The sequence below is a fragment of the Triturus cristatus genome, chromosome 1_2 (genome assembly GCF_964204655.1).
Source record: "Triturus cristatus chromosome 1_2, aTriCri1.1, whole genome shotgun sequence".
NCBI classification, from domain to species: domain Eukaryota; kingdom Metazoa; phylum Chordata; class Amphibia; order Caudata; family Salamandridae; genus Triturus; species Triturus cristatus.
Window position 1 is genome coordinate 567,193,300 of NC_140580.1, and position 12,811 is coordinate 567,206,110.

At 46.2% G+C, this 12,811-nt stretch overlaps 1 protein-coding gene and 1 long non-coding RNA gene across 5 annotated transcripts in view; one reads left to right on the forward strand and one right to left on the reverse strand.

The window, feature by feature from the left end:
• Positions 1-5,804, reverse strand: part of LSR (lipolysis stimulated lipoprotein receptor) — a 295,848-nt gene extending 290,044 nt beyond the window's left edge. The window contains exon 1 of one of the 4 annotated variants that reach the window (XM_085606478.1): positions 5,457-5,804. In XM_085606478.1, coding sequence (XP_085462604.1) covers positions 5,457-5,514 — 58 coding nt within the window. In that variant the 5' untranslated portion in view covers positions 5,515-5,804. The remainder of the gene's footprint in view (positions 1-5,456) is intronic. The other 3 variants (XM_085606479.1, XM_085606476.1, XM_085606474.1) reach the window with 3 other exon arrangements.
• Positions 5,695-12,811, forward strand: part of LOC146867639 (uncharacterized) — a 58,876-nt gene continuing 51,759 nt past the window's right edge. Inside the window, exon 1 of the long non-coding RNA XR_014961798.1 lies at positions 5,695-5,812. This is a non-coding gene — a long non-coding RNA (uncharacterized LOC146867639). The remainder of the gene's footprint in view (positions 5,813-12,811) is intronic.

Consider the following 12,811-nt stretch of genomic DNA (forward strand, 5'->3'; position numbering starts at 1 on the left):
ACGCACTGGTGGTGGAAGAGTGGTCAAATAGAAGAAGAGGTGACGGAATTTAAGCCACCTGAAGTTGTCCCCTCTAATGACATGCGTAGGCTCAAGTGGCGTGAGGTTAAGACTAACGATAAGGCCACTGCTAATATTGATGAGTTAGCCAAAGTTACATTGGAACTCGAGGGTGCTATGGCCATTGAGGCAGGTAGTGTACTAGCCACTGGATTTCATGAAGCCTTTTTCGAGGGAATACGTTGGCATTTTCTGAAACCAGTAAGAAAAGGCAAAAAGGCACCACCTAAGCGGTTACGATGGTATGATGGTGATTGTCGGAGAGCCAGAGCTGACTTGGCTGTACCCCTTTCTAGTGGATATAATGATCGCACCCGAAAGGCTAGACAAACGTGTAGGGCAGGCTAAAAAGAAATGGGATGAGCTCTATTGGCTAGATTTGAAGGGAGCAAGCAATGCCAGGGATATAAGATTATTTTGGAATATCATTAAGTGGGATAGAGGAGGTCTGCCTGATAGACCCTCAAACCATGTTACTCAAGAGGAATGGTTAAAATATTTTAAACCGCAATATGCATGTAATTTTAAATCCAATCCCACTTGGGAGACAACTTATGTTTTCTATTCCCAAGGTCCTTTTAGTAGCGAAGATGCCTTAATGGCTTTGGGATCTGTAGCTAGTGGGCGAGCTCCGGGACCAGACGGGGTCCCACCTGATGTCTTTCTCCACAACAAAGTCTGTTGGAGCAAGTATATCACACTATTGGCAAATGCTGTGGCCGAAGGTGCGCCAGTCCCTAAATCATGGGGGGGGGGGGTTCAGTTATAATTCCAGTGTTTAAGAAGGGAGACAAGGCACTGCCAGGTAACTACAGGCCAATTAGCCTGATAGACACAATCCAGAAGGTCATAGGGAGGATGGTCTCGAACCAGAAATTAGAGTGGACTGAAGACAATAAGATCTTGTCCCCTTTCCAAGCTGGCTTTCGTAAGTTAATTAGTACAGTGGATCAGGTTTATCGTTTTGTTCAACTTCATTGGAAGGTAGTTACCTTGGGAAAAGGTAGTCTCTATGCCGCTTTTGTGGACTTAAGAGCTGCCTTTGATCTTGTGCCTCGGCCACGGTTGTGGGCAGTGTTAGAAAAGTTAGGGCTGCCCGCAGAAACTTTGACCCTGGTAATGAGGCTACATGAGACTAACTTTGCTAAAATACAGTGGGGAGGCCCTGGAGATGTTACTCCTGAGTTCCCGGTAGAGCGTGGTGCGCGCCAAGGTTGCACCATGACCCCCACACTCTTTTCATTATATATTAACGGGATAGTAGAATGTATGCTTAGCGTCAATACAGATGCTCCAAAGTTGGCCGGAGTTATTACTCCGATATTGATGTTTGCGGATGATACGCTTATCGTATCAAAAAACACTGAGTGGCCTGCAAAGAGCTCTGCTAGTGTTTGAAGATTTTTGCCTTGGTCATGGTCTGGAGGTGAACGTGGCCAAAACGAAACTCATGGCTTTTAACCCACATCCAAGCTATAGAGGGAAAAAGTTTTTTTATGAACGGGCAACCGTTAGAAATGGTTAATAACTTTGTTTATCTAGGTATGCACGTAGCAAAAGACAATAAATGGAGTAAGCATATAAAGATGGCTGCCCTGAAATTCAGACAAATATCGGGAGCCCTAACTAGGAAGCATAAGAAATCTTTTACTAAACCAATAAAACCAGTGCTCAAAGTCTATGAGGCCAAGACCCTAAGTTCTGCGTTGTATGGGGCAGAGCTATGGGGGTTTGACCAGCTGACATCTTTAACTGTAGTTGAAAATAAATGTTTTCGTTGCATAACTGGTCTTCCCCAGAGTACCCCTTTGGTACCTTTAAGATACGAACTAGGTAGGAAGGCCATTATGGATATAGCTAAACTGCGTCCGGTTTTATACTGGCGGAGGCTCTGGACCACTCCGGAACTCTTCCCTTACGCCAAAGGTCTCATGGACGTTATAAAATTAGATGTGTTCCATAAGATCGGATGGTTGAGAAACCTCCATGAGACCTTGATTGACCTGGGTATGGAGGGGCTGTGGAGTGACCCAGCGGCTGCTCTGTTCCCTTCAAAGAAATCCTTGAAAATGATATACTGGGAACGAGTTGCATATCACGTATGGAGCAGAGCAAATTCCTCTGGGATGACCGGTTGTTATCTGGAGGCAAAAACTATACCTGCTGTAGAACCGTACTGGGACTTGGTTACCAAACCTGGAGATAGGAAACTTTATTTCCAGTTCAGAGCTGGTTCTTTACCAATTAGGTCTCTCACAGGAAGATGGTCTAGTGCATGCGAGGAAATATGTCCCGCTTGTGGGCTACAAGCAGAATCAACCGCCCATTTCCTGTTTGTTTGCCCTGTATTTGCTACCCCAAGACGAGTCTGGTTGACTCCAATGTGCAAGACTCTAGGCACTAGGAGCAGTGCTGTTGCACTAAGAATCTTACGCACAAGCACTTTACCAATTATCTCTATAGCATTAGCTAAATTTTTGGGGTGGGCATGGATCTTAAGGAAAAAAGCCTCCAAGTAAACATCTGAAGTACTCTTATTAAAACATATAAATAATGGGATGTGGGTTCTCTTTTTTAATTGATATTCTTTTACTTTGTAGTAGATGTAGTTGATTTTTAACTATGTAGATTTTATTTCTGTAGTCTTTTCGACTTGTTCAATGCTCTTTTTAAGTATTTATTGATGGATTTTAATAATTGTATTGGGCACCAGATGTAATGTCTTGTTCTATGTTTGTGTCTTTTATGATCTTTCAAAATCGAATAAAGACTTATGATGATGATGGTAAAGTAGTCTTGCTTCAGAAAAGACTCTTGAAATACGCATCTAAATACTTGACACTCTGGGCCTTTCAGAAGACTGGTCAAAAAGCATGAATGCTACAAACTGAAGTACAGTAATTTAGTACAGGCCATCAATCATTCATTTAAACGTGTGTGGACAAGAGTAATGTATGTATGTCCGCACTCTCTATTTAATATTTTGCTCCTACGTCATTAAGGTAATTGTCATGGAATTCTTCATTTGAAATAACCCTTAAAACTACAACTCGCTTGTTTACAATCAATACCCAATTGTTGTGTGTCTCTATAAAAGATCCTAGGTTTGAAAATAATCAGAGAAAGTCGTTATTCTCAACATAGCAGTTAAAAAAGCAGGGACACTTGGTTAGTGTCCCAGTAGGGGCTGGAGGATTGCCCTCCTGGTCAAGAGAAACGTGTGACACAGCATGCTCACTTAAATGTGAAACGAGCAACACCTACCAGACCACACACTAAATACGTAGGTCTCCTTACCTTTAATAATCACAAGGCAGACAGCAATGGGCTGCTGCGGCACATTATTCTGATGTCCGTCATGCCCTTTGTGCTAGCTGGGTGTATACTTGTAGGTTTTCTGGGGGTATAGCAGCTTACTGTGCAGATATAGCCGAGCGCACTCTATTTCTAGCGACTTCACAAAACATAACTGACTCTTCAAGTAAGGGAACTCTATGTTCAATATAACCACATCTGCAAGTAGTATTCGGTGGCATTCCAACAGTGATAACTGTGGGAATGCCATTAAATCGCTCCAGATACTTAACAGTGAGGATGCACTTCACTGGCCGAGAAATCAATTTTTCCCCAATGCCACACCAGTATTTCAGGCATTAGAATTCCTGGGACAACACTCACTTACGCAGACAAGTAAAACTAATAGCAAGAAAGACAGTAAGTGGTAACGGCTCTTGAATTGTGGAAAGCTTGATGAATGGACACAAAACTACCAACTCAGTAGTCTAAGTGTGTGACCATTGCTGTTATAAGAAGATACAATTCAGGGAGCCTTTGCACATTTACATTAGATACAATTTGAACAAATAAGGTCGTGAGAATTGTTTGCAGCTAAAAACGGAAAACAAAACACAAGCATCCACTGACTCAGGATCTCGGTCTTTACGTGTACCTACATGCATGCAGAAAATGCAACCGAGCTAGGTTACATCCATCATCACGAGACTCACCGAGCATACAAGCGGAGCTCCAGTTTATAGACATTGGAGAGTAAGATATTTGAGTATAAGAAACAAAGAAAGCTTTCAATTATCTAAGCTACATAACCACCCTAGACAATATTAAATATTGTTTTGCTTACTGTTCTCACACATGCTCCAAACCAAACGTAAATCAGTTTGGTCAAGCTACAAAAGCAATAATACACCTAAAAGTTCTAAGTCACGTACCTACCGAGGTGCAACTTAAGTCGTAAAAGCACCACAGGGTTTTAATGATATGCGACCCAGGAACTCTGAATTGGCTGTGCCCTGAGAACAAGCGTTCCGGCCATCCTGAGGCCTTAAGGATGCAGCATAAAATGCAGAGAAATTTCCAACTGAAAAAGATAACCAAATCCTTCGCCCTAAAACTCAACTAGGTTTCGTCCTGAGGGATGCGGGTCTCATCCTAAAGGGTCCGGAAACACGAAACGCTGCCTCTAATTCTGACCTCAGAAATTCTTCACAAAAAACTGGGTTGACTCATTGGCTACACATCTGCAAAAAAAAAAAAAAAAACTCCTATCGTGCAACGGGAGCACGGCTGACTCATGTTACTGAAATGTACTGTTGATAATACGTGACTAAGACGTGTTCTAATCACTATCAGCAGTAGAGTTGTAGCTCAAGGGACTTCTCTCTGTAAGGCGCTAACTCACAGACAATCAAACACTTTCATAAACCTAAAAAAAAAAAAAAACTAATCCGTTTGCATATTACATTTCTAATCATATTATTTAAAGTTTAAATGTGCTTTCAGGCGTTAGTACCAATACAAATTACAACTCACAGCGTTGACACCGACTTTTAAATCAGAGCAGAGGCATCCAAATCAGTATATATTTAACAAGCTACCATAATGCTTCTTGAGAAATGGATCCTCCAAAATGTGTTTCATGGGCTGAAAACCCCTTTCAGTCATAGAGAAGTGAACTAAATAAAATCGCCCGACTCGTGACTTTTTAAGTATAACGAATAAGGGAATACCTCAATAACAGCCAGATACAGAATGCAATAATAGTGAAATCGCAGCAGGACCACAGAGTAGATTTTCAGAAAGGCTGCCCATATTCAAATTTAATTCCACTCACGCGCCTTGACAAACGTGGTCTCCATTCAAATACCAATGAAGGCGAATCCCTGAATCATACACAAAAGTCTAGCAGTGTGGCTGTCGCCACCAGGTACACCCCACACTAATGCCTTCGCCTCCAAGTACCACTAAAAGTGACACCCTCCCCCCAATCAAAATCGCGAGACCGGACAGCCTGTGACCTCAAATACATTGTGCTCTGTGCTTCCTTTCAGGACAATCTGACGATCAATACCACTCGGTGTGATTCAGCTATCCTTACTTACCGGAGAAACTTAGTAGAAGTAGGCAAAGAACGGCTGGAGGCCCAACCGAAGATTCCATGGCGGAAGTCCTGCGGGCACCGACGCCCTACAGGTGCCGTCCTCCGCACAGGGCCAATGTATAGGAGGGCCAGGCTCAGGTGCGGGAAGCTAATATTGTGTACGCGGCACCAGCCCAAAACAGCCGCGGGACAAGCCTTGGCCACAGAGGGAGTGTGCTCGAGTGGCCAAAACCGAGGCGCGCTCACGACGGCGCCAACTTCCGGGTCCAATCGGGAGGACAGGTCTAGGTGTGCGAGCACGACTCCTCCTTCTTCCGGGCACTACTAGACTCAACAGGAAAAGCGTGTGTCAGTCAGGTAGGAACGCCACGCCTCCCGAAACTTGAGCAACAAATGTTAATATTACGACGCTTGAGGGTAGGGATGGGAAAACGGCATATAAAGTCCTTCGGGGCTTTGGAATGTTATTTGGATGTTTTCCCACCTCCTCAATTCCCCATTGAGGTTTCGCGGTATTTTGTTGTATTGTTTAAGAGAGCAGCTACAGTGTTTTCAGTTTCACCGAAACTTCCCACAATTCAGCCGTTAACCTCCCCGGGCTCATCCAGAAGTGCTAATGAAACGTACTTTAGAGCATGCTCGCCAGGAAAGTAATAGAAAGCCAAACACTGGTTTGCTTTAAAATTGACTATGAAGTGTCCTGATAGGTCAACTTTGACACGTGCCCCTCTCGGACGTTAAATTAATTTTCTTGACTTTACAGGCTAAATCGGAGACCGATTTATCATCAATAGCTGGAGACACCTGTGAGGAATCCATGCCAGCGACATGGTCCCTCTTTATATAGTTCACGTTTTACATTATGTGTTGCCTGGTGTTGTTTCATTTGATTTTTCCAGATGTTTCTGTAATTTTTTTCAAGCAACGTGACTTAAGCGTAGCGCATATTGTGAAATGATTGACCAATAAGGTGTCTGGATTAGTTCAGGTTGTGGGTGAGTAGTGCTTAATATGTGTAAAAAAAAAAAAGCGCCGGTTCCAAAACCTTTGGTAGGAGTTTGCCACCCACTGCCACTGGGAGAGGGGCGCTTATTCCACTGGCGTTGATCCAGTGGTAATTACCTGGTAATTTCCCTATTCAAAACCACATGACCTATGGTTTACCGCTGTAAAGGGTGAAAAATGATGAATCTTTTGATGACCGTGTTTCACCAAACAGGAGACTTTACATATATATAAAAATTCAATGCAAACAATATTAGAGGCAATAATGAGAGTGGTGAGTTATTTTAAAGGGTTTTATTTAAGTCAAAAGTTAAGGTTCTCTGACTCTTTATTCATTAGTCAAATATCAATCAGGTTACAGAATTGAAAAATAGGAAAAATAGCATTAATACAGAACATATTACAGTCTGCATATAAGCATCAAATATAGGAAGGGAAATGTGGCGCAAATTGTCAGTCAAAACTCTTAAAGAGTTTCTAAGAAAAAGAGTAAGTCTTACAAGGTTAATCAATAATTAATAATGGCAAAAATATCTCATAAAGATAAATAAATGCAGTTTAGCACCTAAAATCTAAATCTCTTCTAATCCTTTCAGCTCTTTCCCTCTGCTTCGCTGTGCTAGTCTGTGTCTCTGTCTCAAGCTGCACCATAGCCCCCACAGAATGCAGCCCCTCCCTGTCTCTGTGTCCAGCACAGAAACTGGGCCTGGAGAGAGGCAAAAAGCAAGCAAAAAAGGAGGCACTCCTCCCACTTGTAAGACATATTTCAAGGAAAAGTTCACGTGCTCAGTCCTCATAGCTGGTCCAATCAGAACTTCAAGACATATCATCTCCCCATGGGCTGACTGGATACGTCATTAATCAGGCTTATTCCTGTTCAAATTTCAGTCTTGTGATTTATGAAAAAAAAGTGTGTTCTTCCCTCCACGTTTAAACAGGCTACAAAAATATGCAGCATTTTGAAGGTCGGAGGAAGCGGTAGGCATGTTTTTTTTTATCAGAGCCCGTTCATTGAAAGTTGCTAGGGAAAAAGTAGCACATTCCAAACTGTTTCAGTTTAGTCCACTAAAGCAAACTAAAATCACGTGGTTTTCTACACTGTGAAACACAATTCAACACATTTCTACTCTTGCAAAAATACATGATGCCATTTTAAAAGTACAAATACATTTTCTAAATTAATGTGCATTCTATAGTGAGATTACATATAGATTAATCACATATAAGCATGGCTGTTCAACTAATTAAGCATGTTTTCACATGAAAGCACCTCCAAACTGAAGCATTATGTTTTGATATTGCTTGCGCCACAATCTGCGTGCCATTATAAAACTCATGTCTGCAGCTTTTTATCATATAATAATGCATACATTTTATAGGTGAAATCTAAGCTCCATCAGCGTCACCCACTGCACCATGAGGGTGGCGTCTCAACTGACATCCTCTTTGTAATTATTCTCCTATCTTTTACGTGTCTTTCTCATTTTTTTCCGACTGTCCCGATTATAGTGTTGGGGGATACCTCGTCACACCGCACAGATGTAGGTAAGGCCTAAAACGACTGAATGAATAACTACGATGTACACACAGTGGTGTAGTACGGGCCAATACCCCGATGGGTCAGGTGCCCTTTTATTTATGACATCGGGCGAGCCCTCCCTCCGGCTGCGTGCATACATGGCAACATATTATAGTGCGGGCCGCTTGGCTCCGTCACTACATCCCTCCTTTCCTGTAGATAGAATGCTGCCGAATGTTCACAAGTCCATCTTCGGGCATGCAGCACACGAAGTCTCAGGTTGCGGACAGGATTCGGCCAAAGACCATAGCACTGGCTCCGGGAGTTGTTGGTAGCCCCTGTCCCCGCCGTGTCATCTACGGATGACGATGTGCTCCTCAATCTGATGGTTGTCTGTTCTTCAGCTGCAGGTGTTCTTTCCTCTTGGTGCATCGGCGCAGAGTTGCCATTTCTTCCTGGGGTTTTTGGTAGCGATATCGCTTCTTCTCCTTCACCTCCGTCATTTCCTCCACTTTCTCTGCAGGATCTGATATTCACTTTCTTGAACCAGGAGACATTCCTTGCAATTGTGCGATTTCCATGTTGAGCATACTCCATGGTTCCTCGCACCGCCGTAACTTCCCACACCTCCGGTTCGTATGGGGTGCGATATTTCCAGCCAGGATGCCAATCTTTCACTAGGATGCGGTCTCCCACTTGAATGCCAATCACCTGTGCCTTACGCACCTGGCTTGCCTTGTCGGTGGCTAATCTCCTGGCTTGCACGGAGGCTTGATCCAGATCTCTTGGACCCCACGACGGATAGGTGAGAAAACTGTCTCAGGGGGCCTTCCGGAACAGCTGATGCAACGGGGCACACTGTGTCGTGCAGTGCGGTGTCTGGCGATATGCTCTCAGGAATTGTAGGCACTGTTCTGCGTCTTCGCCTCTCGACTCTAATCCTTAAAGCTCGGTTTATGGTCTGCATGAAGAGTTCTACCTCCCCAATCGCTTGCGGCCACTGTGGTGTGATTTTGCAATGTTGGATGGCGTGGGGTGTCATATATTCTTGAAATTCTCTCCCTTGGAAGGGCGGCCCATTATTTGATTTCTTCTTGGAGTCCCATCATCACGAAGATGTGGTCTAGGGTGGCCTTGACCTGGGGAAAAGCAGTGGACGTCCATGACTGGGAATTTGGAGTGAGAGTCAATGAGGAAGAGTGTATTCCGCCCATCCAGAAATTATCCAAAGTCGATACTGACATGGGTGTATGGCTCCTGGCATGAGTCCTCCGTGATGATCGGATGAGGGGCCAGGTCACAGCTGGTGATGTTGCACGAATGCAGGTGCAAATGGTTTCATCAACCATGGTGTCCATACCAGGAAACCATATTTTGTTCTGGAGATGGGCCTTCGTTTTGGCTGTCCCCTGGTGCCCCTCGTGTGCCAGGTCAATCACTCTCTTCTGGAGGCTCCGAGGAATCACTATGGTGGTGCCACGCAGAACTATCCCGTGCAACTCTTCACTTAGCTCGCTACAGGCCCTCCATAAATGTTGGCGTGACATTCTTTCGTCCTCCGTTAAGGCCCGAGCCCCATCAAGGAAGTATTGTCACCGTCAGTCAACAAGCATTCTCTTTACCTTGGACAGGTCCTCGTCTGCCGCGGTGGCACTTCCTATGTCTTCAAGCATGAGCGCCTTTGGGCATGCTTCCTGGGACACCATTCGGAGGAATTATTCGGTGTGTTCCTAATCGGTGGACTGTCCAGCCAGCGCAGTCCTGGCGGGGTGCCACAACAAAAAGTCAGCAGGGTTGCTGATGCCGGGGCGAAAGACCACTTCGAGGCGGTAAGCTTGCAGTTGTACTGACCATCTCTCGATTCGAGGCGGTGCCAGTCGGGTGGTGCCAGCGAAAAGAGGGATCAGCGGCTAGTGGTCTATTACAACGCAAAACGTCTGCCCATAGAGATACAAGTGGAAGTGATGACATGCCCACTTAATTGCCAGTGCTTCTCTCTTTATCTGGGCAAACCGCAGCTCTGTCTCCGTCAGGGCTCAGCTGGAATAGGCCAGCGGGACCCACTCTTTTGCTGATGTTTCTTGAAGAAGAACGGCCCCTAGCCCCACCGGGCTGGCGTTTACCACCACTTCGGTCTGTCTGCCGGGTTGAAAGTACGCTATGACAGTCTTGTCCATAAGGGCTTCTTTGATAGCATGAAACAATGCGTCTTCTTTTGCCGTCCATTCCCATGGTACTCCAGATTTCGTGAGACTCCAGAGAGGTTCTGAGAGTGATGCCAAGTCCGGAATGGAACTGCCACAATATGTGGCCAAGCCCTTGAAACTGCGGAACTCTGTGGGCGGTGTGGGCCTCGGAGCAGAGCGTATAGCTGGGGCCTTCTTTGGGTCAACCTGGAGGCCGTCTCGTGAGAAGATGTAGCAGAAAAACTCCACAGACTCTTGATAGAATAAGCACTTGGCTCAAGGAGGGGTCAGCCCACTGTCTGCGAGTCGTTGAAGGGTGTTCCTCAGTTGCATGTGATGTTCCTCCAGTGTCTTCGAGAACACCAAAATGTCGTCACTCAGGTTGATGACCCCTTGTAGCCCCAAAAGTGTTTCTCGAATAGCGTTCTGAAACACTTCGGCGGCTGACGACACCCCGAAACCCAGCTTCTTGTAAATTCGCAACCCCACATGCGTGGAGAACGTTGTGATGTTTCTGTTCTCCGGGTGAAGTTCCAGCTGGTGGTAGCCAGCTTTGAGGTCAAGTTTTGTGAACCACTTGGCTCCACTGAGGTCTGCCACTATGTCGTCCATGGTGGGCGTGAGGTGTCGCTCCCATTTCACCGCCTGACTAGGAAGGCGCATATGGACAAATTGCTCCCGGTTGTTTTGGCTTGGGAGCAATGACCAGGGGCAACACCCACTGGGTGGGGCCCGACTTCTTCTTAATGACCCTAGTTGCTCTAGCTTTCGCACTTTCTCTTCTACCTGAGGGCGTAGGTGAAATGGCACCCTTCGGTGCCTGAGCGCTGTTGGTTTCACAGTGGGGTCGATATGCAACTTGAATAGTTTTCCCTGGAGGCAACCCAGTCCTTTGAATAGCATTGGGAACTCTTTGAGGATGTCGTGGGCATGCAGGTCATGTACTTGGTTAGCAAATAAGACCAATTCTAGGTCCTCTGCCGTATGGCAGCTGAGGAGAGTGCCTCTCTTCCCTTCGGTGACATGAAAACTTGTGTGGATGGTGCATCCCTTGCTGTCCACTTCGACCTAGATGACTGTGCAGGGGAAACGGCTCGGTACCTCCATACGTGTAAATTTTCACTTTGGAGGGCGACAGGGGTGGTCGAGGAGATAGCTGTTCGTATTGATCACTGTCCATGATATTCACCGAGGCTCTGGTGTCTATGAGCGCCTTGACTGTTGATCCTGCCACTGAGATGAAACACATGGGTGGGGGTAGACGGCGCAGACCTTCCCGGCTCACAAACGACACTACGAACATAGCGTCATCGTCTGCGCCCATGCCGTTTCCTGGTGGGGTAGAGTCCATCTACTCCAGTGGGTCTTCCAGTGACAGTTGCCTGACTGCTGTAGACATTCCTCGCTGCCCTGAGGTGTTGGTTCTTAATCTTCTGCTCCGACATACTTTGACGAAGTGGTTTCGTTTTCCACAACAGGAGCAGGTCTTCCCTTTTGCAAAACATGGGCCAGCCGGCGGGTGTTCGAGACTGCAGTTTCTGCATGTTCCCTTTTGCAACGGTCTCCCATTCCCTCAGGGCGCTGCCCGGTGTCTCTGAATGTCGTCTACTCTCTCTTCCTTTATCGCCAGCGGTCGAGGTGGTCCTGAGAGATTTGGGTGGCGGTTGAGGGCCCTTACGTCCGATAGCTTGTGTGATCTTGCGAGCACTAGAATTTCATCTAGTGCTCGCAAGAATTTCATCCAGCGATATGCCTGGCTGCCTGAGTATCAGGCGGCGCAGTGTTACAGACCGACATCATTGTATAACTTGCGCCCTGATTTCATCTCTCTGGTCATGAAGCGTGCATGAACTCGCCAGTTTTCGTAGTCGAGCATAGAAGACGTCTATTGATTCCGTCTCCCTTTGCATCGCTTGACGGAGTTTAAACCTCTCGAAATCTGGTTTGATTTGAGGGTCGAAGTGCCTGTTCAGAGCCGCCACTGCTGCGTCATAGTTGTCATCAGCCCCGGTATTCGGTAGGGTTTCGAACAGGTCGTATAATTTGCCCCCTCCGTAGCACATGAGCAGTGATCTTTTCACCTTCCCATCTGTCTCTCTCATCCCCACAAAGTAGTGATCCAGACGGCCAATCCACGACTTCCACTGTGACGCAACTGTGGCTGAGTACACCAGTTCACTAAACGGGGCAGGGGAGCCGCCGTGGCATGATCTGGTTGCTGTGGGGCTTGGAGCGGAGGTTGCTGCTGGGGCAACAGCTCCGTCCTGGTTCTGGACACTCATCTCCTCAGACGAGGCGCATGCGTGTGTACAGATGCCTGGGCTTTTGTGGGTACATACTTGCTTTTGTCAATGCTTGTCGAGGCTGTAGAGGGACTCGCAATGTTGTGTGGCAGTGTGCAGCTGTTGCCCTGTGAATGCACCGCCTGGTGGAAGGTTTGTGTCCTTTTATTTTTTATTTTCAGCACTGTTCACTCATGCACTTGCCTTTGCCAAGGCTTTGCTGCTGTGAACCTTTATCAAAGTCTTTTGCAGGCAGTGACTGCCTCCTCCTGATGCGCTGGCACTCGGCAGGTGCGCGTATGTATGGGAGTGAATATTGCTGGCATAGACGTGTGGGCTCCTGCCACATGCTCCCTCAGCAGCA